Source organism: Mauremys mutica, chromosome 12, assembly GCF_020497125.1.
Source record: "Mauremys mutica isolate MM-2020 ecotype Southern chromosome 12, ASM2049712v1, whole genome shotgun sequence".
NCBI lineage: Eukaryota > Metazoa > Chordata > Testudines > Geoemydidae > Mauremys > Mauremys mutica.
Window position 1 is genome coordinate 51,998,164 of NC_059083.1, and position 24,303 is coordinate 52,022,466.

At 46.6% G+C, this 24,303-nt stretch overlaps 2 protein-coding genes and 1 pseudogene across 3 annotated transcripts in view; 1 reads left to right on the forward strand and 2 right to left on the reverse strand.

Annotated features, from left to right (window-relative positions):
* LOC123345337 overlaps positions 1 to 24,303 on the forward strand; it is a 716,016-nt gene that overhangs the window by 466,989 nt on the left and 224,724 nt on the right. The window lies entirely within an intron of this gene.
* Positions 4,878 to 5,927, reverse strand: LOC123346926 (annotated as a pseudogene).
* On the reverse strand, positions 15,606 to 16,616 carry LOC123345341 (olfactory receptor 11A1-like). Its single transcript, XM_044982132.1, has one exon. The coding sequence runs from the start codon at positions 16,572 to 16,574 to the stop codon at positions 15,606 to 15,608; it is 969 nt and encodes a 322-aa protein (XP_044838067.1). The 5' UTR covers positions 16,575 to 16,616.

A 24,303-nucleotide genomic window follows, 5' to 3' on the forward strand; every position in this document is an offset into this window, starting at 1 on the left:
GCTGAGGACTCTGCTGATGAGTGTCACCAGCACAACACGTTTGGCAGTCCAGCTATTCCTTCAGCTCCAAAGTGACAGTGAGGATTCCGACGATGATATCAATATGGATTTGCCTGCCGCGTGTGACACTAAAGTGCTTGCGGCATTTACGGAAATGCTCAGCACCGTTGAACGCCGCTTTTGGGCTCGGGAAACAAGCACTGAGTGGTGGGATCACATCGTCATGGAAGTCTGGGATGATGAGCAGTGGCTGCAGAACTTTCGTATGAGAAAAGCCACTTTCATGGGACTGTGTGCTGAGCTCGCCCCCACTCTGCGGCGCAAGGACACAAGATTGAGAGCTGCCCTGACGGTGGAAAAGCGAGTGGCTATTGCAATCTGGAAGCTGGCAACTCCAGACAGCTACCGGTCGGTCGGGAACCAGTTTGGTGTGGGAAAGTCGACCGTGGGAATCGTTTTGATGCAAGTTTGCAAGGCAATTAATCGCATCCTGCTAAGAAAGACCGTGACTCTGGGGAGCGTGCAGGACATTGTGGATGGCTTTGCACACATGGGTTTCCCTAACTGTGGAGGGGCGATAGATGGGACGCATATTCCTATTCTGCCCCCCCCCCACCTGGCATCAGAGTACGTTAATCGGAAGGGGTATTTCTCTATGGTTCTCCAGGCGCTTGTGGATCACCGCGGGCGTTTCATTGACATTTACACAGGCTGGCCTGGAAAGGTGCATGATGCACGCATCTTTCGGAACAGTGGCCTGTTCAGGAAGATGCAGGCAGGGACTTTTTTCCCAGACAGGAAGATCACAGTAGGGGATGTCGAAATGCCCACTGTGATCCTTGGAGACCCCGCGTACCCGTTACTGCCTTGGCTCATGAAACCCTATACAGGGAAGCTTGACAGGAGCAAGGACCGGTTCAACTACAGGCTGAGCCGGTGCAGAATGACTGTGGAGTGTGCTTTTGGGCGTTTAAAAGCCCGCTGGCGTTGCTTGTATGGGAAGCTAGACTTGGGGGAAAGCAGCATCCCCGCGGTTATATGCGCTTGCTGTACCCTCCATAATATTTGTGAAGGGAAGGGTGAAACATTCAGTGAGGCATGGACCACCGAGGTTCAAGTCCTGGAGGCTGAATATGCACAGCCAGAGAGCAGGGCTAATAGAGAGGCCCAGCACAGGGCTACAAGGATTAGGGATGCCTTGAGGGAAGAATTTGAGGCTGAAAGCCAACAATAATGTTTGCTGCCTTGCATGGGAGTGAATTGCACTGCTTACACTGTTATTCTATTATCCATAATAATAATATGATTTGTAGTGCCTCTTTCTTTACTGGGCTAAGGTATCTTTCACTATCTGCTATAATAAAGACTGTTTTCAAAGCCAAGAATTGTTTTATTGAAAGGAAAAAAACTTCCTTGACAGACAGACAGACACACAACATTTCATGAACACAAGAGGGCAGGGATGTGGGTTGGTGAACTGTACAGTCACAAGTTTGCATATGCCCTGTCTGGATTGCTGTTTAATGAATCCTGCACTTCAGGGTTCATATACTGCATGGTGATGGGGGTTGAATGCAGAGGGTAAGGGTGGTGGTAGGTATCAGGGCTGGTTGGGGAACATACAGGTGTTGGAGGCAGCTGGTGGTGGTAAGAACCTGGATGCTGGGGAAAGGTGGTTTGAGCTGACATTGGGGCACAAGGCACAAAGGACGGGGCGGGTGGGGGAGTAGCACGGTAGTGCTCTGCTTGCATGGCAACGAGTGACTCTATAGACTCCGCTTGGCGCTCCAGGATGCTTAGCAGCCGCTCCGTGGTTTTCCTCTTGGCCACTGCATTTCTCTTGCGTGTCCTGCTTTCTTTCTCTCGCCAATCCTTCAAGTCCTTACTCTCTCGAGCAGACTGATTAAGAACAGTTTTCAGCATGTCTTCTTTGCTCTTTCGGGGATTTTTTCTCAAATTTTGAAGCCTCTGTGATGTTGAACATCTGGGCAGTCCAGTAGTCAAGGTCACTGTAGAAACAGAAATGACAACATTTAACACGGGCAGCATTGTATCCACTATCTCCAGACATGAATTGTTACACTGAGGGAGTGAGTTCTTATTTAAGCATTCTTTTACCCACACGCATAACACTACAGAAGCCACGACATGGTGAGTGAGCAGTGCTTATATGGGGAGAAGTGGGGCTTGGGTGTAAGAGGGGAGCTGGTTGCTTCGGGTAATCTGGAGTGCTAGAGGGGTTGAGTGAAATGCAGATGCAGGGGTGATCTTATCTCCCTATCTCTTCACTAAAGAGTCTCCCAACATTTTTCACAGGACTTAATCCTGGAAGATGTTTCCCTACTGCGAGTCACTAGGGAACAGCGGGGGGCTCTTTTAGAGCAATGTGGATTCCGCCCGGGACCCTATGCGGCTTGCCTGTGTTCAGAAATGGTCCCCCCACCACTGGCAGAAGAGTGGCGCGGACGCGTCACCGTCACTGGGACAAGGGACACAGTGGCTCTGCCTATAAACCTGCGCAGGCATATTGCCCACGCTCTGGATGAAGCTTTTGCTGAGATAACTGAGGCAGATTACCGCGACGTGATAGACCACATCAACGGGCTATTCCACATCTAGAGGCTGGCATGCATGCATCCATAACCCCCCCTCCTCTCCAGAAACATTTCACCCAGAAAATAAAAGCCGCTTACCGGTAACACGCTCCTCTGCTTGTCCTTCTGCAACTGCTGGCTGCTGCGATTGGGTGCTTTCCTCCTGGCTTGAGAAGAGCTCCTGGCTGCATGCCTCCAGGGAATCTGCGGTTTCTTCCCCCATGCCAGGAGCTTCACTCGCGGTTTCCTCCCCCCCCACGCCTCCGCCTCCGCCGCCTCCGCCGCCTCCTCCTGTCCCCCAGCCTGCTCAGAAGTGTCCATCGTTATCCTGGGATTGGCAGTGGGGTCACCCCCAAGTATCTCATCCATCTCCCTGTAAAAACGGCAGGTCGTGGGAGCAGCTCCGGATCGTCGATTCCCCTCTCGGGCTTTGTAATAGGCACTCCGCAGCTCTTTAATTTTCACCCTGCATTGTACTGCGTCCCGATCATGGCCCCGATCCAGCATGGCCCTTGATATCTGCTCAAAGATATCGTAATTCCTACGGCCGGAGCGCAGCTGTGCCTGAACAGATGCCTCACCCCAAACACTGATGAGGTCCTGCAATTCACCAGTGCTCCATGCTGGGGCTCGTTTGCCGCGTGGAGGCATGGTCACCTGTAACTGATTAAAACTGATTGCACTCCACACCTGGCTGCAGCAAACAGGAAGGAGATTTTTAAATTTCCCGGGGCATTTACAGGGCGGGTCACCTGAGCCAAGAGCAGTAGAGTGCAAACTGATGTGCAGAGTGGCTGAACAGGAATTCTGGGATACCTCCTTATTCCCTGGAGGACAGGTAAAGCGCTGGTGAGTGTCCACACCTGCTGGGCAGCGCTGGATCACCAGCGCTGCACTCCTTATACCCCTGCCGGGATGGGTTTTCAGCCAGCGCTGCAACCAGGGAGTTGCAGCGCTGGTTGTGCCCTGCAAGTGTGGACGGGGTGTTGTTGCAGCGCTGGAAAGCCTCCACCAGCGCTGCAACTTGTAAGTGTAGCCAAGCCCTTTGTCTTCCAGACGATCTTCCAGGTGTTGAGATGGTGGAGGAGAGAGGCCAAGTGGTGATGTAATTGACCCTCCTTATACTTTCTCTCCAGGTGCTAGAAAGATCCTTGCGGTGATGTGGGGTCGGGCAGTACCCACTGCTTACGTGACCTCTGTGGAGTCTCTGGGAGAGTGGATTCTTCTTGATGGGCCATCAACACCTGTCTGGCCAGCAATGGTTGCCCCTTTGTTGTTACAGAAAGGTCAGCTGTGGCCATCTCCCAACCTCACTGTATTTCAGTAACACACATAGCAATACTTCATAACATCACATACAATTACAGTACTCACAATTCAACAGGATATTACTGTTCAGCAGATCAAGACTTCTCAAAATGATACCTCCCAAGGCATAGTTTGTACCAAACACACCATAATCATATCACAGAAATAACAGGAATACTTGTGGCACCTTCAAGACTAACAAACACGTAAGCTTATGCTCAAATAAATTTATTAGTCTTTAAGGTGCACAAGTACTCCTGTTCTTTTCACAGATACAGACTAACACGGCTGCTACTCTGAAACCAATCATATCACAGTGGTGAATATGGGGATCCAGGGTGCTATTTTGAGGTACAGAGGGTCAGGGGTGGCTCCAGGCACGAGCACACCAAGCGCATGCCTGGGGCGGCAAGCCATGGGGGGCACTCTGCCGGTCACCACGAGGGCAGCAGGCAGGCTGCTTTCTGCGGCATACCTGCGGAGGGTCCGCTGGTCCAGCGGCTTTGGCGAACCATCCACAGGCATGCCGCCGAATCCGCGGGACCAGGGACCTCCCGCAGGCAAGCCGCCGAAGGCAGCCTGCCTGCCGTGCATGGGGCAGCAAAATACCTAGATCCCCCCTGCAGAGGGTCACACGTTGTCTTTGTAATATTCTGGGACCAACACAGCCACAACAGTGCATAGCATTTTTTTTTTTTTTACAGTTTCCATCTGAAGGTTTTCAGGTGTCAGTTGCCAAAAAGCAAAAAAAAAAATCATTTTTCAGGTTTGCTATTTTGATGAAAAGTCAAAATCTTCTCTCCCCTCCGCCCCCTGAAAAATTCAAACCGTCTGTATCTCTCTTATATTGATATATTTGTGTGTGTGTGTGCACGCGCACACATCTCTTGTATACTACATTTCTGCATTAGGGCCCACTTTGACCTTCCTTCTTTCGCAATAGAAACCAGATTGATTGATCCTCATTTCTTTCAACTAGTCTGAATTCTTTGTGAGAGCCAGATATTTCCTGACAGCTTTTCTCAGAGCATCCTTGACCTCTCTGTTTCTCAGGCTGTAGACGAGGGGATTGGCCAGGGGAGTCAGGACTGTGTAGCAGACAGAGAACACTTTGTTCAGGGCTCTCAGGTTGCTGGATTTCGGTAGCATGTAGACAATCATTATGGTCCCATAGAAAAGTGTTACCACAATGAGGTGAGAGGAGCAGGTGGAAAAAGCCCTTTGCCTGCCAGTGGTGGAAGAGATTCTCAGGATGGTGTTAACGATACAGATATAGGATGTCAAGGTTAATAGAAATGGGGAAACTACATCTGGGAAGGAAAATATATAAAAAACCAGCATCAGCTGGCTGGTGTTACTGCAGGAGAGCTTTAAAATTGGGGTGAGATCACAAAAGAAATGGTCCATTTCATTGGGGCCACAGAAAATTAATTGTGACATAACACACATCATTATTGTACAAGGTAGAAATCCACTTATCCAACACCCCGCTACGAGTTGGAGGCACAACTTGCCATTCATACATGTTCCATAGTGCAGTGGTTTGCATATGGCTAAATACCGATCATAAGACATCGCTGCCAGGAGATAACATTCCGTAGTTGCTAGAAAAGAAAAGAAAAAAAACTGTGTCATGCAGCCCCCCACAGAAATGGTTCTGTCCCCAGTCAGGAGACTGGCCAGCATCCTGGGTAGTACGGCAGAAGTGTAGCAGGTCTCCAGGCAGGACAAGTTCCCCAGGAAGAAGTACGTGGGAGTGTGAAGGTGCTGATCAGCCACAACTAGAGCAATGATGAGGATATTCCCGGCCATGGTCACAATGTAGATCACTAGGAAAACCAGGAAGAGAAGGATCTGCAGTTCTGGGAGATCCCCAAACCCCAGGAGGATGAATTCTGTGAAATCTGTTTGATTTTCCGCATCTCCTTTCTCCATGAGCTGAATCCTGTGATAGTGAAAGGTAATGAACACCAGAAGATTTCACTGTACTATGAAATTAGATAGATTTCCATCTTTTGATCCCATAAGAGTTCCCACTGCAAACTGAGAGCTGGATTTATATTGTCTCTCAACAGAGAAATTTTTTCACTTCAGAGAGATTCATAAAGTTTCTCCACACACCCCAAAGAGCTGTCACCCAGTTAATTTGCCCCTCTTCTGCCCCATACCCCAACTTTTTTCATTAATTGATTCTTAGATTTTGGACCAAAAGGGACCATTTGGGGATGGAGGTTGGCACAATTGATTAAAAGAGCTCTAAACGAGAAACTTGGGGGAGATGCTCATGTAATCTCTATGCCTGATTCTAGCATTGAGAGGAAGGAAAATCAAGTAAGAAAGGATACACCAATGGAGAAAAGAGCCACGGTGGGTAGGAGAATGGACATTAAGAGGAAGGATAGTGCTGATACCAGTCAGGTACTAGAAGTAGAATAACTGTGCCCAATCAAGCAAGCAAGGAATGTGGGCAAAGCCAAGCAGCAACAGTTAATATATTTGTGCACCATTGCAAGGAACCTGGGTGACAAAATGGAGGAACTAGAACTACTGGTGCTGGAAGTAAAACCAGGTATTATAGGGATAACAGAAACATGGTGGAATAATAGTCATGACTGGAGACCAGGTATTGATGAGTATCTGCTGTTCAGGAAAGACAGAAATAAAGGCAAAGGTGGTGGAGTAGTTTTGTATATTAAGTAGTTTTGTATATTGTATATTTTGAGGTAGACTGTAAAGAAATTAGAAGCGATAGAATAGATAAGACAGAGTCTGTTTTGGCCAAAATCACTTTGGGGAAGCGATAAATTGGAGGACAAGTGCTTCAAAAAGTAATTTTCCCTCTGCTGATACTCACACCTTCTTGTCAACTGTTGGAAATGGGCCACCTTGATTGCATTGGCCTTGTTGTCATTATAAAAGTAATTTTCCCTCCTTTGGTATTCACCCCCTCTTGTCAACTATTGAGAATAGGCCACTTCCACCTTAATTGAATTGGCTCGTTAGCACTGACCACCCTCTCTTGCATCCGACGAAGTGGGCATTCATCCACGAAAGCTCATGCTGCAAAATGTCTGTTAGTCTATAAGGTGCCACAGGATTCTTTGCTGCTTCTACTTGCTTAGGCAATTCTCATCTTTTCATGTGCTAGAATATATATTCTGTTTATCTGATGAAGTGGGTTTTGGCCCATGAAAGCTTATGCCCAAATACATGTGTTAGTCTCTAAGGTGCCCCTCATTATTTTTGCTGATACAGACTAACAGGCTACCACTCTGAAACTAATAATAACAGGGGCCCAGATATTCCTGGGTGTGATTGCTGACAGATTTCTTCACCAACTAGTTGCTGAAGCAACAAGAGGTGATACCATTTGAGATTTGGTATTGGTGAGCAATGAGGACCTCATAGAAGAACTGGTTGTAGGGGATAAACTTGGTTAGAGTGATCATGAGCTAATTGATTTTAAACTAAATGGAAGGATAAACAAAACTAGATCTACAACTAGGGTGCGTGATTTCAAAAGGGCTAACTTAAAAAAAATAATGGAATTATTTGGGAAGTGGACTGGCATGAAGAACTTCAGGATGTGAATGTGGAGGAGGCTTGGAATTACTTCGTCAAAGCTGCAGAAGTAATCTGAAGCTGGCATCCCAAAGAAGGGGGAAAAATTTGTAGGGAAGGGTTGCAGACCAGCCCAGATGAGCAAGCTTCTCAAACAGTGATTAAGAGAAAGGAGAAAGCCTTCAAGGAATGGAAGATGGTATGGTTCAGCAAGGAAAGGTACCACATGGAGGTCAGAAAGTGTAGGGAAGGATTTTAATAAATCTGTAAACTTGGGGATCATATTCTAGGTCTGGAGAATTGCAAATATACTACCTCTATTTAAGAAAGGGGAAAAAAGTGAGCCAGGAAACTACAGATCTGTTAAATTTGACCTCAATTTTATGCAAGATCTTAGAACAAATTTTGAAAGAGAAAGTAATTAAGGACATAGAGGTAAACAGTAATTGGCATAAAATAAACATGGTTTTAGAAAAGATCTGGACGACCTTGAAATAAGGAGTAATAGAAATGGGATGAAATTTAACAGTGCAAAGTGCAAGGTCATGCATTTAGCGACTAACAGCAAGAATTATTGCTATAAATTGGGGATATATCAGTTGGAAGAGACAGAGGAGGAGAAAGACCTGGGCGTATTGGTTTATCAGAGGATGACCATGAGCCGCTAATGTGATGCGCCATGAAAAAGACTAATGCAGTGCGAGGATGCATCAGGTGAGGTATTTCCAGCAGAGAGAGGGAAGTGGTAGTCCCATCATACAAGGCACTGGTGAGACCTCATCAAGAATGCTGTGTGCAATTCTGGTTTCCTGTGTTTAAGAAAGATGAATTCAAATTGGAACAGGTGCAGAGATGGGCTACTAGGATGATCCGATGAATAAAGAACCTGTCTTTTGAGAGGAGACTCAAAGAGCTTAGCTTGTTTAGCCTAACCAAAGGAAAGCTGGGGGAGATATGATTGCTCTCTATAAATACATTAGAGGGATAAACACCAGAGAGGGAGAGGAGTTATTTACGTTAAGCGCCAATGTGGACACAAGAACAAATGGATACAAACTGGCCATCAACAAGATTATGTTTGAAATTAGATTAAGGTTTCCAACGAACGCAAGAATGAAGTTCTGGAACAGCCTTCCAAGGGGAGCAGTGGTGGCAAAAAACCTAACTGGCTTCAAGACTGAGCTTGATAATTTTATTGAGGGGATGGTGTTATGAGATTGCCCACAATGGCATGTAGCTGATCGGCAACTGCTAGCAGCAAATATCTCCAGTGGCTGGTGATGGGACACTAGATAGGGAGGGCTCTGAGTTACTACAGAGAATTATTTCACAGGTATCTGCCTGATGGGTATTAGCCGACATGCTCACAGTCTAACTGATCGCCATATTTGGGGTCGGGAAGGAATTTTTTCCCAGGTCAGATTGGCAGAGACCCTGGGGTGTTTTCACCTTCCTCTGCAGCATGGGGCACAGGTCACTTGCAATTTTAAACAAGTGTAAATGGTGGATTCTCTGTCCCTTGAAGTCTTTAAACAATGATTTGGGGACTTCAGTAACTCAGCCAGAGGTTAGGCGTCTATTACAGGAGTGGGTGGGAGATGTTCTGTTGTCTGTGATGTGCAGGAGGTCAGACTAGATGATCATGGTGGGCCCTTAAAGTCTATCATTAGATCATCCAGTAAATGCTTGGGCAAAGTTTGTAACAGCGACACAAGTGTTGCTGTTTCCTTATCTGTAAGGAATCCAGTCTCCATTCAGTGTCTTACTAATGTACACCCTTTTTCTGTGGGGTGCTCAATACTGCCCAAAAATACTGAGTGCCCTCAAGCCCCACGGAAATCCAGGGAGAAGATACTCAGCAGTAGACATGAAGCCTCTGAGGATTAGGCTGGGATGATGCATAGGTATCTGCCCCCCCAGATAAGTCTGGAGCTGCATCTGATAAGTAGTTGAGAGACTGAAGGCCACGGTCCCTGAGAAAACAACAATCTGTCAGGGAGAGAGAGATGGGGAGATCCAGCCAGCGAGCAGGAGGGTGAGGGGAGGACAGACAGAGGGATGTGTAAGGGCAGAGATGATAACTGGGTCTTCTTTCTGATTCATCAGTTTTTCTAGCTGTGAACCACAAAGAACCTGACTCTGATGTCCTTACTCCGGCAGAGCTCCCAGCGTGTGAGGACACTGTCCAAGGGGGGTGTCTCAAAGCAAGGGCTTCGTTTCAGCAAGGACCTGAGGATTTGCCCCGAGGCCAGTGACACTTACCTTCAAACCTCCACATGAAGCAGCGAGCTCCTCATCACCAGTGAGTGGGTTTGGTGTCAGTCAGCCTTCTTGACTCAGTTTGTGGGCAGACACCTGCCTGTGGCTGCTGGGATGGGCGTCTCTCGCTGCCTGGCTTGATTGTTGGCATCACACAAAACCTTAATGTCTCCTGGTCTGGAATCTTGCAGGGTTTATCTGGGAAAGCAGCCAGCCTCTGGCCCTTGCCGCTGCTGTTGGGATCTCCCTTGGGACTGCTGCCAGTGATCGTCTGGATTCCCTCCATAGGGGAATTGATGCTGTGTTACTTTTTAAAACAGTGTAACATCACGAGAATGCAACAATAAGTCCTGTGGCATTTGTTGGTTGCTTTTTACAGATCGAGACTAACGCGTCTCAGCATCTGATACCTGATCACAAGAATGGCCACTCTGGGTCAGACTAATGGTCCATCTAGCCCAGTGTCTTGTGTCTTGCAGTGGCCGGTGTCAGGTGCTTCAGAGGGAATGACCAGAACAGGGAAATTATTGAGTGATCCATCCCCTGTCATCCAGTCCCAGCTTCTGACAGGCAGAGGTTTAGGGACACCCAGAGCATCTTGGCTAATAGCCATCAATAGACATATCCTCCATAAACTGATCTAATTCTTTTTTGAACCCACTTATACTTTTGGCCTTCACAACATCCCCCTGGCAATGAGTTCCACAGGCTGACTGTGCGTTGTGTGAAGAACAACTTCCATATCAAGTATCAGAGGGGTAGCCACGTTAGTCTGGATCTGTAAAAGTATCAGAGTCCTGTGGCACCTTATAGACTAACAGACGAATTGGAGCATGAGCTTTCGTGGGTGAATACCTGCTTCGTTGGATGCATATCCGTATGTGTGTGTTAAACCTGCTGCCTATTAATTTCATTGGGTGACCTCTGGTTCTTCTTGTATGTGACACGCTGCTGTAGGGTAAGTATGTGGCAGGCAGGCTCTACAAACTCGCTCCCCTCCTTGCTGGGGCCTCATCTCCACACCAGGCTGGGATAGAGACAATGACCCTCACACTGGAGAATGGGGCCTGAGAGTTTCACTGAGCTCCCCCAAAGGGTACCTTCACCAACCCCCTAGGGCGATGGGCCTGAGGGGGGATCACTGGCTGAAATGTTCCGGCCTCTCCTATGTGGGAGATTGGACTAAAATGATCAGAATGGATTTTTTTACCTTAAAATCTATGTATCCAGGAGCTCCTCTCCCCCCAGGAAAAGTGGGTTAACAGGGAAGAGAGAGTCTTGCAGGGTGAAGAGTAGGTGTGTGTGCATGAGCAGGGTGGGGCGGGATTGTGAGTAGAAAGGAGCACCCTAACTCTGAGCCTCAGTGGATACAGGGCTCCCTCAGGACATAAGAGACCCTGGATCCAGTCCCACTGCTATAAAGGCATGTTCATTATTTAAAATCAATGACCCTATTTGGAGTGTAGCTTTTAGAAGGAGATTCCAGCCTTCCTGTAAAGTCTCCAGATGATGGCGACTCCACCACATCCTTTACTAATTGGTTCAGAGTTGCTCCAAGACAGGGGTAGGCAACATGTCCATACATGGACACAAGTCTCTGTGGTAAAAATTTTGAGGTCCATGGCGATCTGAGTCCAGGTTTAATGACTGAAGACATAACCCTCCCCCCAATGTCTGTCACTAAGTCCAGTAATTTTGTCAAGTGTCCATCATACAACATGGTGGTGCTGACCTCTGCTCCAAGAACCATTTGGGGATCTGGAAAACTGACCTTAGAGTGCGAGACTCAAGAACCTGAAACTATGTAACTTAACAGGGAGACAGTGAGCAAAGCTTCAACAAAGACTTGAATAGAAGTACCTACAGGGGAGGATGTTCCTGGTTGCCAAGGGCTCTTCAGTCTCCCAGACAGAGATGAATGAGATCCAATGGCTGGCAGCTAGAAAGGCTAGAAAGAAGGGGCATGTTTCTAATGGTGAGGGCAATTGGCGATTGGAACAGTTTGTCCAGGGCTGTGGTGGATTCTCCGTCACTTGGAGTCTTTAAATCAGGACTGGACACCTCCTTCTAAAAGATCCTCTCTAGCTCCGGGACCAACCATATGTGTTGCCAGCCCTGGGCTAGGGCTAGAGGGGGTTCACCCCTCACCAGATCTGAGCGAGCCACCCACTTGGCGAGACCTATCCCCCCCCCAGCTGCCCAGCAGCAGGATCAGCAGGTGGCCCGGTGTGGTGCTGCGGGCAGAGTCCATCCTGAGCGTGCCCAGCACTCCAGCCCTGTCCCTGGTGTGGGTAGTGAAATGGAGGGAAGGGAGGAGAGGGGGAAAGGGCTGTGGAGGAGGGAGACAGACACAAACACAGCCAGCTGTGGCCATTGGCACTGCCCCATGGATACCTGTGCTCCCAGCCCCACACCGCCCCTCCCTTTGCCCCTCCAAGCCCCCATCATAGACCCCCCAATTAATCCCCTCCCACATCCCCCCATCCCCTTCCCACAGTGCCCCCAACTTTCTCCAACAGTCCCCACCCAACCCTCTACCATAGACCCCCCAAAACCCTCCTGCAGTCCACAGCCAATACCCCCACCATAGACCCCCAACCCTCCCCCAGCTCCTGTTTAAACCCATTCAGTCCCCTGCTACTCCATCCCCAAATAAACACATTCAGACACCCCCAGAGAAACCCAACCTCCACAAAACCTCCTTCTGCCACATCCCCCACTCACCCCATTGCACCAACCCCCTTCTTCCCACATATATCCACCCCATGGCACACCCCTCCAACTAAACACCCCCAGAAAACATCACCCTGCCAGCACCCCCTTCCACCCCAACACCCCTCACCCCCACTCAGACCTTCCCCCGCCGCTGCTCATCATCCTCTCAGCCCCATTACCCAATAAACCCACCTCTGAAAACCGTCCCTACGCCACCATCCTAAACAACTTCCCTTCCCTCACTTCCACCTCTCTCTATACCCCAGCCCCTTCTGCCACTTCCCCAGCACCCCATCTCCACCCAGGGCCCTTCTGCAGCCCCCAACACCCAGGTCCATCTACCCTAAACATCAGCCTGAATGCCCACAGCTCCTGGCTACACCAACCCCTGCCTCCCTTCTTCAGTCACTCCGGTCTCCTGGGATTCACCCCAGAACACCCCACAGGGCCCCTGACCCCTTTACCCTGGCACCAGCATCCCAACTTCACCGTATGTGGGGCGGGTGACCTTTTCCCCCCTCCTTAACCCTCCCCTAAGGAACAGACCTAACTGAGGGGGCAGGGGTGTGTGATTGTCAGTCTGGACCCCTCTCTCTTTCCTCAGCTGAGTAGAAAGGAGCACCGGGCAAACCACCTCCAAAGATTTTAACTTTTTGATAGAAAACTGAAAACACCAGAACATTGTTTTGGAGAGAGACAGAGAGAGACAAGGTGAGTGAGGTGATATCTTTGATTGGGCCAACTTCTGTTGGTGAGAGAGACAAGCTTTTGAGCTTACACAGAGCTCTTCTTCAGTCTGGGAAATGAACTCAGTATCACAGCTGAATACAAGGTAGTTTATCACAAGTAGTTAACAAACATTTCAAGGGACCATTCAAGTTGAAATGGCCCTTTAACACTCCTCCAGTCATGGGAGGGAGGGGGGAAAGGCAGCTGGTGTGTGTGGGGGGGGGAAGGGTTAGTTGGTTACAGTTTGTTGTAATAAGCCATAAATCTAGCGTATCTATTCAGTTCATGATTTTTAGTGTCTTGCAAAGTTATGAATTTAAGTTCCCAGGCTCATCTTTTGACGGGGTTGTGCAGATTTCTTTGAGAATGAGATCTGAGAGGTCAGAGGTAGAGTGATCAATTTGTGAAAAGTATCATTAAACAATTATGATCCACACTCAATGGGGATCACATCCTGAAAGAAATCTTTCCTGAACCCCCACTTCTGGCTTTCAAACAACCCCCCATCCTTCCCAAGCTCATAATCAGAAACAAGTTCCCCACAGATCAGGACACACCAACTCAAAGCAGCATCAGATCCTGACAAAATAACAGATGCAAAAACAGCAGACAAATCTCCACTGCTAAGATGAGCAATACTCCCCCCAAAACACCTTTCAAGATCCATGGGTTCTTCTACATGTGCCTATCAGAACATGTGGTGTACTTCATCCAGTGAATCAAATGCCCAGACAACAGCTATGTGGGTGAAACCAGACAATCACTATGCTTTCAAATGAACGGACACAGAAAAATGATAAAACACTGCATCACATCTGGGTGAACACTTTTCACAAAGAGATCACTCTACTGCAGTCCCTTGAAATATGTTAACTGCTTATGCTAAACAGTCTGTTCCACCTTGTATTTAGCTGACACACTGAGTACATTTCCCAGTCCTGAGGAAGAGCTCTTCTGTATAAGCTTGAGTCTCTCAGCAGCAGCAGATGGTCCAATGATAGATATTACCTCACCCGCCTTGTGCGATGGGATCCCCAGGGTACAATCTGGAGGTGTGGGACCGCTGTGTCCCCTTAATTCTCCAGCCTGGGCTGTCTCTCACAATACTATGCCAGTGACAAGCAGCAAGCCCCTCCAGTTGCTGTGATCACTCAGCCATCAGCTTGTGGAGACCCACACCCAGTTAAATTGCATGAATGTTCTCTAAGCCAGTCCTGAATTATACAGAGAGAGGCACCAGCCAATCACGCCTGCCTTGTACCCTAGAAATATACCATCTTACACTGCTCGAGACTGCATTGGACAGTGCAGCTCATTAATTTGTTCACCACACCAACAAATGAAAGTAGACGTGCAAGAGCCCTTGTTAAGCTGACCTGAGATTTCCCCAAGCACTTCAACCAAAGCCACACTGTTTTAGGTAAAATCTAAAACAGATTTATTAATTACAGAAAGATAGATTTTAAGTTATTATAAGAAGCAGGCATAGTGATCAGAGTTGGTTACATAAGAAATAAAAATAAATTTGCAGTCTAAATTCGACAAATGAAGCAAGATTTCAATCAAACAGTTTCTCACCCTAATAGATGTTACAGGCATCTCACAGTTCTCTGTACACAGGCTGGAATCCCTTCCCAGCCTGGGACCAATCTTCCCCAGTTCAAAGTCTTTTTCTTCCAGACGATCTTCCAGGTGTTGAGATGGTGGAGGAGAGAGGCCAAGTGGTGATGTCATTGACCGTCCCTATACTTTCTCTCCAGGTGCTAGAAAGATCCTTACTGCTTATGTTCCCTCTGTGGAATCTCTGAGTGAGTGGATTCTTCTTGATGGGCCATAAACACCTGTCTGGCCAGCAATTTGTTGTTACAGAAAGGGCAGCTGTGACCATCTCCCAACCTCACTGGATTTCAGTAACACACATGGCAATACTTCATAACATCACATACAATTATAGTACCCACAATTCAACAGGATATTACTGTTCAGCAGATCCAGACTTCTCAAATGATACCTCCCAAGACATACTTTGTACCAAACAAACCATAATTATATCACAGTGGTTAATATGGGGGTCCAGGGTGCTATTTTGAGGTACAGAGGGTCACACCTTGTCTTTGTAATATTCTGGGACGAACACAACCACAACAGTGCATAGCATTTTTTTTTTACAGTTTCCATCTGAAGGTTTTCAGATGTCAGATGCCAAAAAAAATTTTTTTTTTTTTCATTTTTCAGGTTTCAGTTATTTTGATGAAAGGTACAATTTTCCCTCTCCTCCATCCCCTGAAAAATTCCAACTATCTGTATCTCTCTTATATTCATATATATATGTCTGTGTGTGTGTATGTCTCTTGTATACTGCATTTCAGTATCAGGGCCCACTTAAACCCTCCTTCTTTCAAAATAGAAACCAGATTGATTGATCCTCATTTCATTCAACTAGTCTGAATTCTTTGGGCGGGCCAGGCATTTCCTGACAGCTTTTCTCAGGGCCTCCTTGACCTCTCTGTTTCTCAGGCTGTAGACTAGGGGATTGGCCAGGGGAGTCAGGACTGTGTAGCAGACAGAGAACACTTTGTTCAGGGCTCTCAGGTTGCTGGATTTTGGTAGCATGTAGACAATCATTACAGTCCCATAGAAAAGTGTTACCACAATGAGGTGAGAGGAGCAGGTGGAAAAGGCCCTTTGCCGCCCGGTGGTGGAAGGGATTCTCAGGATGGTGCTAACTATACAGACATAGGATGTCATGGTTAATAGAAATGGGGAAACTACATCTGAGAAGGAAAATATATAAAGAACCAGCATTATCTGGCTGGTGTCGCTGCAGGAGAGCTTTAAAATTGGGGTCACATCACAAAAGAAATGGTCCATTTCATTGGGACCACAGAATATTAATTGTGACATAAAACACATCATTATTATACAAGGTAGAAATCCATTTATCCAACACCCAGCTGCTAGTTGGAGGCACAACTTGTCATTCATACATGTTCCATAGTGCAGTGGTTTGCATATGGCTAAATACCGATCATAAGACATCGCTGCCAGGAGATAACATTCCGTAGTTGCTAGAAAACAAAAGACAAAATACTGTGTCATGCAGCCCCCCACAGAAATGGTTCTGTCCCCAGTCAGGAAACTGGCCAGCATCCTGGGCAGGACAGCAGAAGTGTAGCAGGTCTCCAGGCAGGACAAGTTCCCCAGGAAGAAGTACATGGGGGTGTGAAGGTGCTGATCAGTCACAACTAGAGCAACAATGAGGATGTTCCCGGCCATGGTCACGATGTAGATCACTAGGAAAACCAGGAAGAGAAGGATCTGCAGTTCTGGGAGATCCCCAAACCCCAGGAGGATGAATTCTGTGAAATCTGTTTGATTTTCCTCATCTCCTTTCCCCATGAGCTGCATCCTGTGATAGTGAAAGGTAATGAATTTCAGAAGATTTGACTGCACTATGAAATTAGATAGATTTCCATCTTTTGATCCCATAAGAGTTCCCACTGCACACTGAGAGCTGGGTTTATATTGTCTCTCAACTGAGAAACTTCTTCACTTCAGAGAGATTCATAGAGATTCCCTGCACACCCCAAAGAGCTGTCACCCAGTTAATTTGCTCCTCTTTTGTCCCATACTCCAACTTTTTTCATTCATTAATGCTTAGATTTTGGACCAAAAGGGACCATTTGGGGATGGAGGTTGGCACAATTGATTAAAAGAGCTTTAAACTAGAAACTTGGGGGAGATGCTCATGTAATCTCCGTGCCTGATTCTAGCATTGAGAGGAAGGAAAATCAAGTAAGAAAGAATACAGCAATGGAGAAAAGAGCCACGGTGGGTAGGAGAATGGACATTAAGAGGAAGGATAGTGCTGATACCAGTCAGGTAATAGAGGTAGAATAACTGTACCAAAGCAAGCAAGCTAGGAATGTGAGCGAAGCCAAGCAGCAACAGTTATGATATTTGTACACCAATGCAAGGAAACTGGGTGACAAAATGGAGGAACTAGAACTACTGGTACTGGAAGTGAAACCAGATATTATAGGGATAACAGAAACATGGTGGAATAATAGTCATGACTGGAGACCAGGTATTGATGGGTATGTGCTGTTCAGGAAAGACAGAAATAAAGGCAAAGGTGGTGGAGTAGTTTTGTATATTAATGATGAGGTAGACTGTAAAGAAATTAGAAGTGATAGAATAGATAAGACAGAGTCTGTTTTGGCCAAAATCACTTTGGGGAAGCGATAAATTAGAGGACAAGTGCTTCAAAAAGTAATTTTCCCTTTGCTGATACTCACACCTTCTTGTCAGCTGTTGGAAATTGGCCACCTTGATTGTATTGGCCTTGTTGTCATTATAAAAGTAATTTTCCCTCCCTTGGTATTCACCCTCTTTTGTCAACTATTGAGAATAGGCTACTTCCACCTTAATTGAGTTGGCTCGTAAGCACTGACCCCCCACCACTTGGTGAGGCAACTCCCGTCTTTTCATGTGCTAGAATATATACTCTGTTTACTTTATTTTTCACTCCATGCATCTGATGAAGTGGGTTTTAGCCCACGAAAGCTTATGCCCAAATATATTTGTTAGTCTCTAAGGTGCCCCTCATTGTTTTTGCTGAACCAACAAGACATAATGCCATTTGAGATTTGGTATTGGTGAGCAATGAGGACCTCATAGAAGAACTGGTTGTAGGGGACAACCTTGGTTCAAGTGATCATGAGCTAATTGAGCTTAAACTAAATGGAAGGATAAACAAATCTAAATCTGCAACTAGGGTGCCTGATTTCAAAAGGGCTAACCTAAAAATATTAAGGGAATTATTTGTGAAGTGAACTGGTGCGAAGAACTTCAGGATGTGAATGTGGAGGAGGCTTGGAATTACTTTGTCAAAACTGCAGAAGCTATCTGAAGCTGGCATCCCAAGCAAGGGGGAAAAATTCGTAGGGAAGGGTTGCAGACCAGCTCAGATGAGCAAGCTTATCAAACAGATGATTAAGAGAAAGGAGAAAGCCTGCACAGAATGGAAGATGGGATGGTTCAGCAAGGAAATCTACCACAAGGAGGTCAGAAAGTGTAGGGAAGGATTTTAATAAATCTGTAAACTTGGGGATCATATCCTAGGAATGGAGAATTGCAAGTATACTACCTCTATTTAAGAAAGGGAAAAAAAGTGAGCCAGGAAACAACAGATCTCTTAAATTTGACCTCAATTTTATGCAAGATCTTAGAAAAAATTGTGAAAGAGAAAGTAGTAAAGGAGATAGAGGTAAACAGTAACTGGCATAAAATAAACGTGGTTTTAGAAAAGATCTGGACAACCTTGAAATAAGGAGTAATAGAAATGGGATGAAATTTAATAGTTCAAAGTGCAAGGTCATGCATTTAGCGACTAACAAGAATTTTTGCTATAAACTGGGGACGTATCAGTTGGAAGAGACAGAGGAGGAGAAAGACCTGGGCGTATTGGTTGATCAGAGGATGACCATGAGCCGCTAATGTGATGCGGCCGTGAAAAAGACTAATGCAGTGCTAGGATGCATCAGGTGAGGTATTTCCAGCAGAGAGAGGGAAGTGGTAGTCCCATCATACAAGGCACTGGTGAGACCTCATCAGTAATACTGTGTGCAGTTCTGGTTTCCTATGTTTAAGAAAGATTACTTCTAACTGGAACAGGTGCAGAGATGGAGAGGAGACTCAAAGAGTTTATTTTGTTTATCCTAACCAAAGGAAAGCTGGGGGAGATATGATTGCTCTCTATAAATACATTAGAGGGATAAACACCAGGGAGGGAGAGGAGTTATCTCCATTAAGCGCCAATGTGGACACAAGAACAAATGGATACAAACTGGCCATCAACAAGATTATGCTTGAAATTAGATTAAAATTTCTACCTACAATGTCATGGAGCCGATCTGCGACTGCTAGCAGCAAATATCTCCTATGTCTGGTGATGGGACACTAGATGGGGAGGGCTCTGAGTTACTACAGAGAATTCTGATGGTTTAGCCCACATGCTCAGGGTCTAACTGATCGCCATATTTGGGGTCGGGAAGGAATTTTTCCCCAGGTCAGATTGGCAGAGACCCTGAGGAGTTTTCTTCCTCTGCAGCATGGGGCACAGGTCACTTGCAGGTTTAAACAAGTGTAAATGGTGGATTCTCTGCCCCTTGAAGTCTTTAAACCATGATTTGAGGACTTCAGTAACTGAGCCAGAAGTTAGGGGTCTATTATAGGTGTGGGTGGATGAGGTTCTGTAGCCTGTGATGAGCAGGAAGTCAGAGTAGATGATCATGATGGGCCCTTCTGGCCTTAAAGATGTCAGGAGATGAGAATCCATCATTTCCCTTGGTAGTTTGTTCCAATGGATAGTCACACTCATTGGCAACAAACTGTGCCTTATTTCTCATTGAAATGTGTCTGGCTTTAGCTTCCAGCCATTGCTTCTAGCTGTGCCTTTTCCTGTTAGAAAAAACAGCCCTTTCATAACCAGTGTTATCTCCCCAGGAAGCTGCTGATACACTGTGATCAAATCACCTCTGTCTCCTCTTTGATAAACTGAACACATCGAGCTCTATAAGTTTCCCACTGGAAGATATTTTCTCCCGCTCAAACTGTTTTTCTGGCTCTTTTCTGCTCCCTCGCCAATCTTTCAACATATGTTTTAAAATGCTTTAAAGTCTATTAGTCATTAGATCATCCAGTCTGAGCTCCTGCTTAACAATAACCACAGAATATCCCCCGTACCCCTACACTGAGCTGAGTAACTTGTTTGGCTAAGACGTACCTTCCAGAAAGGCAGCCAGTCTTGATTTGAAGATATCAGCCACGGATCGCATCAGCCCTCGCCCCGCAGCATCGTACTGGCAGCTGAAGTTGAGTTATTTGTCCACTGTAGGTTTCAGATTAGCAGCTGTATCCTCAAAAAAAAACAGGTGTACTTGTGGCACCTTAAAGGCATTTAAAACGTTCACCCAAGCGCTGCCCACGGTATTCCAGAATTGGTGTCACCAGTGCTCTTTATAGAGGTGAAATCCCCTCCCTGCTCCCCTGTTTATACAGCCACTCTGTGGGGTGCTCAATACTGCCCAAGAAATGCTGAGGGCCCTCAAGCCCCATGGAAATCCAGGGAGGAGATTCTCAGCAGTAGACATGAAGCATCTGAGGATTGGGCTGGGATGGTGCATAGGTATCTGCCCCCCGAAAAGTCTGGAGCGGCAGCTGATAAGTAGTTGAGACACTGAGGGCCATGGTCTCTGAGAAAACAACGATCTGTCAGGGAGAGAGAGATGGGGAGATCCAGCCAGCGAGCAGGAGGGTGAGGGGAGGACAGACAGAGGGATGTGTAAGGGCATAGATGATAGCTGGGTCTTCTTTCTGATTCATCAGTTTTTCTAGCTGTGAACCACAAAGAAACGGACTCTGACGTCCTTACTCCGGCAGAGCTCCCAGCGTGTGAGGACACTGTCCAAGGGGAGTGTCTCAGAGCAAGGGCTGCATATGAGCAAGGACCTGAGGATTTGCTGTGAGGCTAGTGAACTTACCTTCAAACCTCCGCATGAAGCAGTGAGCTCCCCATCGCCAGAGAGTGGGTCTGGTGTCAGTCAGCCTTCTTGTCTCAGTTTGTGGGCAGACACCTGCCTGTGGCTGCTGGGATGGGCGTCTCTCGCTGCCTGGCTTGATTGTTGGCATCACACAAACCCTTAATGTCTCCTGCTCTGGATTCTTGCAGGGTTTATCAGGGAAAGCAGCCAGCCCCTGGCCCTTGCCACTGTTGCTGGGATCTCCCTTGGGACTGCGGCCAGTAATCGTCTGGATTCCCTCCATAGGGGTATTGATGCTGTGTCACTTGTTAAAATACTGTAACATCATGAGAATGCAACAAAGAGTCCTGTGGCGTTTGTTTGTTGCTTTTTACAGATCCAGATTAACATGTCTTCCCCTCTGATACCTGATCACAGGAATGGCCACTCTGGGTCAGACTAATGGTCCATCTAGCCCAGGGTCCTGTGTCTGGCAGTGGCCGGTATCAGATGCTTTAGAGGGAATGACCAGAACAGAGAAATTATCGAGTGATCCATCCCCTGTCATCCAGTCCCAGCTTCTGACAGGCAGAGGTTTAGGGACACCCAGAGCATCTTGGCTAATAGCCATCAATAGACATATCCTCCATAAACTGATCTAATTCTTTTTTGAACCCACTTATACTTTTGGCCTTCACAATATCCCCTGGCAATGAGTTCCACAGGCTGACTGTGCGTTGTGTGAAGAACAACTTCCTTATGTGTGTGTTAAACTCGCTGCCTTTTAATTTCATTGGGTGACCTCTGGTTCTTTTTGTATATGACAGGCTGCTGTGGGGAAAGCGGGGGGCAGGCTGGCTCTACAACCTCCCTCCCCTCCTTGCTGGGGCCTCATCTCTGCACCAGGCTGGGAGAGAGACAGTGACCCCCACACCGGAGAGTGGGGCCTGACAGTTTCACTGAGCTCCACCAAAGGTATCTTCACCAGCCCCCAAGGGTGATATGGGCCTGAGGGGGGAATCACTGGCTGGAATGCTCTGGCCTCTGATATGTAGGATATGTTACTTAAATAATCAGAATGGCGGTGGAGAGTGTCTGGGGGGATTGTGAGTCTGGATCCCTCTCTCTTTCCTCAGCTGAGTAGAAAGGAGCACCGTGCAAATCACCTCCAAAGATTTTATCTTTTGGACAGAAAACTGAAAACAGCAGAACATTGTTTTAGAGAGGGAGAAGGTGGGTGAGGATATAAACTGGACACTAGGAAGTTTAGACTTGAAATTAGACGAAGGTTTCTAACCATTAGAGGAGTGAAATTCTGGAGCAGCCTTCCAAGGGGAGTAGTGGGGGCAAAAGACATAACTGGCTTCAAGACTAAGCTTGATAAGTTTATGGAGGGGATGGTATGATGGGATAGCCTAATTTTGGCAATTAATTTGGCAAATGATCTTTGATTATCAGCAGGTAAGCATGCCCAGTGGTCTGTGATGGGATGTTAGATGGGGTGGGATCTGAGTTACTACAGATAATTCTTTCCTGGGTGCTGGCTGGTAAGTCTTGCCCACATGCTCAGGGTTTAACCGATCGCCATATTTGGGGTTGAGAAGGAATTTTCCTCCAGGGCAGACTGGCAGAGGCCCTGGAGGTTTTTCGCCTTCCTCTGCAGCACGGGTCACTTGCTGGAGGATTCTCTGCAGCTTTAAGGTCTTCAAACCACAATTTGAGGACTTCAGTAACTCAGACATATGTTAGGGGTTTGTTAGAAGTGGATGGGTGAGATTCTGTGGCCTGCTTTGTGCAGGAGGTCAGACTAGAAAATCATAATGGTCCCTTCTGACCTTAAAGTCTATGAGGTGATATCTTTGACGGGGCCAACTTCTGTTGGTCAGAGAGATAAGCTTTTGAGCTTACACAGAGCTCTTATTCAGTCTGTTGAATGTACTCAATATCACAACTAAATACAAGGTGGAACAGATAGTTTATCATAAGTAGTTAACAAACATTTCAAGGGACCATTAAAGTTGAAGTGATCCTTAACACCCCTCCAGTCGTGGGAGGGACAGGGGAAAAGGCAGCTGTGTTTCTGTGTGTGTGTGTGTGTGGCGGGGAGGAGATTAGTTGGTTACAGTTTGTTGTACTAAGCCATAAATCTAGTGTATCTATTCAGTTGATGATTTTTAATATCTTCCAAAGTTATGAATTTAAGTTCTCAGGCTCATCTTTTGACGGGGTTGTGCAGATTTCCCTGAGAATGAGGACTGAGAAGTCAGATGTAGAGTGATCGCTTTGTGAAAAGTATCATTAAACAATTACAATCCACACTCGATGGGGATCACATCCTAAAAGAAATCTTTCATAAACCCCCACTTCTGGCTTTCAAACAGCCCCCCATTCTTTCCAAGCTCATCATCAGATACAAGTTCCCCACAGATCAGGACACACCAACTCAAAGCAGCATCAGATCCTGCCAAAACAACAGATGCAGAAGCAGCAGACATATCTCCACTGCTAAGATGAGCAATGCTCTCCCCAAAACACCTTTCAAGATCCATGGGTCCTACATGTGCCTATCACAACATGTGGTGTACTTCACCCAGTGAATCAAATGCCCAGACAACAGCTATACGGGTGAAACAAGACAATCGCTATGCTCTCAGATGAACGGACACAGAAAAATGATAAAAGACAAACACTGTATCACCTCTGGGTGAACACTTTTCACAAAGAGATCACTCTGTTGCAGTCCCTTGAAATATGTTAACTGCTTATGCTAAGCAATCTGTTCCGCCTTGTATTTAGCTGACACACTGAGTACATTTCCCAGTCCTGAAGAAGAGCTCTTCTGTTTAAGCTTGAGTCTCTCACCAGCAGAAGATGGTCCAATAAAAGATATTACCTCACCCACCTTGTGTGATGGGATCCCCAGGGTACAACCTGGAGGTGTGGGACCGCTGTGTCCCCTTAACTCTCCAGCCTGGGCTGTCCCTCACAACACTAGGCCAGTGACAAGCAGCAAACCCCTCCAGGTGCTGTGATCACTCAGCCATCAGCTTGTGGAGACCCACACTCAGTTAAATTGCATGAATGTTCTCTAAGCCAGTCATGAATTATACAGACAGAGGAACCAGCCAATCACACCAGCCTTGTAACCGTGAAATATACCGTCCTACCCTGATTGAGACTCCCTTGGACAGTGCAAGATCATTAATTAGTTCACCATGTCAGCAAATGAAAGTAGACATGCAACAGCCCATGTTAAGCTGAGCTGAGATTTCCCCAAGCACTTCAAGCAAAACCACATGGTTTTAGGTAAAATATAAAACAGATTTATTACCTACAGAAAGATAGATTTTAAGTGATTATTAGAAGCAGGCATAGAGATCAGAGTTAGTTACATAAGAAATAAAAATAAATTTGCAGTCTAAATTCGACAAATGAAGCAAGATTTGAATCACACAGTTTCTCACCCTAATAGATGTTACAGGCAGCTCACAGTTCTCTATACACAGGCTGGAATCCCTTCCCAGCCTGAGACCAATCTTCCCCAGTTCAAAGTCTTTGTTTTCCAGATGATCTTCCAGATGTTGAGATGGTGGAGGAGAGAGGCCAAGTGGTGA

Coding starts and splice junctions, on each gene's coding strand:
- LOC123345341 (XM_044982132.1), bottom strand. CDS start 16,574: ATGCAGCTCATGGGGAAAGGAGATGAGGAAAATCAAACAGATTTCACA.